At 54.3% G+C, this 1412-nt stretch overlaps 1 protein-coding gene across 1 annotated transcript in view; it reads right to left on the bottom strand.

The window, feature by feature from the left end:
• The window catches only part of LOC104280425 (endothelin-2-like), a gene marked incomplete at its 5' end in the record, with an annotated part of 3297 nt that extends 2027 nt beyond the window's left edge, over positions 1-1270 (bottom strand). The window contains 2 exons of the mRNA XM_009878071.1: positions 1-35; positions 1138-1270. The exon at positions 1-35 is cut by the window's left edge and continues 100 nt beyond it. Coding sequence (XP_009876373.1) covers positions 1-35; positions 1138-1270 — 168 coding nt within the window. The remainder of the gene's footprint in view (positions 36-1137) is intronic.
• Between the last annotated feature and the right edge of the window lie 142 nt (positions 1271-1412).

The following is a 1412-nucleotide window of genomic DNA, read 5'->3' as shown; positions in this document are numbered from 1 at the left end:
GGGGCGGGCTCCCAAAGCCGTAGGGAGCGGTGTGGCTGTTAAATCAAAAGAAATCAGCTACACAACCAACTTTTTATTAGCCAACAGGTGTATAACAGAGTCCTGGGAGGCAGCCAAGCCAGTACCAGGATAATAAAAGACTCATCTATAGACATAAGGTGAAAAGGTCACTGATATGTCTAAGCCTTTAAACTCGAGCTCCTCTCCTACCTACTGTTTTCCCCACCCCACCTCTCCCAGGGAGATTGCCAGCATGAGCTGGGTTGCTGGTGGAATTTTCTCTCCTCGCAGCAGCCCCAGTGCCTGTGCAAGGGTCGCTGCACAGGCTGGGTGAGCTGGCAGGTCACCTGTGTGGCAAAGCACACGGGGAGCATGGCTGCCCTGCACCGCCGGCAGCAAACAGCCCGTTTATCAAGCACAGAGATGTCAGGGCTTTCCCTCCCTGCCTTCCTTGGGCTTGAACACGCAGGACATCATACAAATCAAGAAGTCTTGGGGCCATAACAGGTTCTTCTGATGGCAGCATGCTCTCAGAGCCGTTAGCGCATTCCCACTCCCACTTTGATCACAATCTCCTCTCCCAGAGGGTTTAGGATTGGCAGGGACTGCAACTATTCTCCGAGCAAGCAGCGAGTTGTAATTGCACGTTAGCGAGCGTGATTATAACCACACCTGAGTACCCGTGTTTTGCTACAGTGCGATGGCCATTGGTCTGAAACTGCTCGGCAAACTGCTCCAGCATTCTTGAGGGCAGGACTTGGCAGCCACGGGACTTTAGTGCCAGCCCACCACTGTCTCATTAACAATACTGGCAGTCAGCGTTACACTTCGCAAGCGGGTAGAATAACTTTCTGACTTGCAGCTATAACATCTCGCTGTTGCTTTTGGCTCGCAGAGGTACAAACCTCAGAAAAAGACGAACCCGTGAGGAAGTGCTGCTCCGCTGTGGGTTATGCTGCAACTCCTGAGCAGAAGCACAGCTCGTCCCTTTCTAGAGGTTGGAAAGGACTTGCAATGCTCTGCAGAGCAGGTGCTGCGAGAGCCTCAGAGGACTGGGACCCTTTCTTGCCATCCTCCTGGTCACTTACCAACAGACACCCCTCCCCTTTCCCCCCAGAAAGGTACGTTCATGCTCACCCTGGCGTGTTGACCCAGATGATATCCAGGTGACAGAAGTAAATGCACTCCTTATCCAGCCAGCTGTTGCAGGAGCATCTCTTGCTCCTCGGGCGTGCAGCCAGGTGGGACTCCAGCGGAGGATGGCCCAGACCTGCAGCAGAAGGAGGAAGGGATGAGTGCCCGGCCGTGTGTCACCTCTGCAATTACAGCTCCGCTGAGGGTTACGGCGATTTCGGTGCGCAGGCAGCTTTGCAGGAGGTTCAGCCTCGCCCATCAGGCTCATAAACCCCGAC

This window comes from Apaloderma vittatum, unplaced genomic scaffold (assembly GCF_000703405.1).
Source record: "Apaloderma vittatum isolate BGI_N311 unplaced genomic scaffold, ASM70340v1 scaffold11261, whole genome shotgun sequence".
Taxonomy (NCBI): Eukaryota; Metazoa; Chordata; class Aves; order Trogoniformes; family Trogonidae; genus Apaloderma; species Apaloderma vittatum.
Note: the sequence above shows the minus strand (reverse complement) of the source record. Positions and strands in the feature narration are given on the sequence as shown.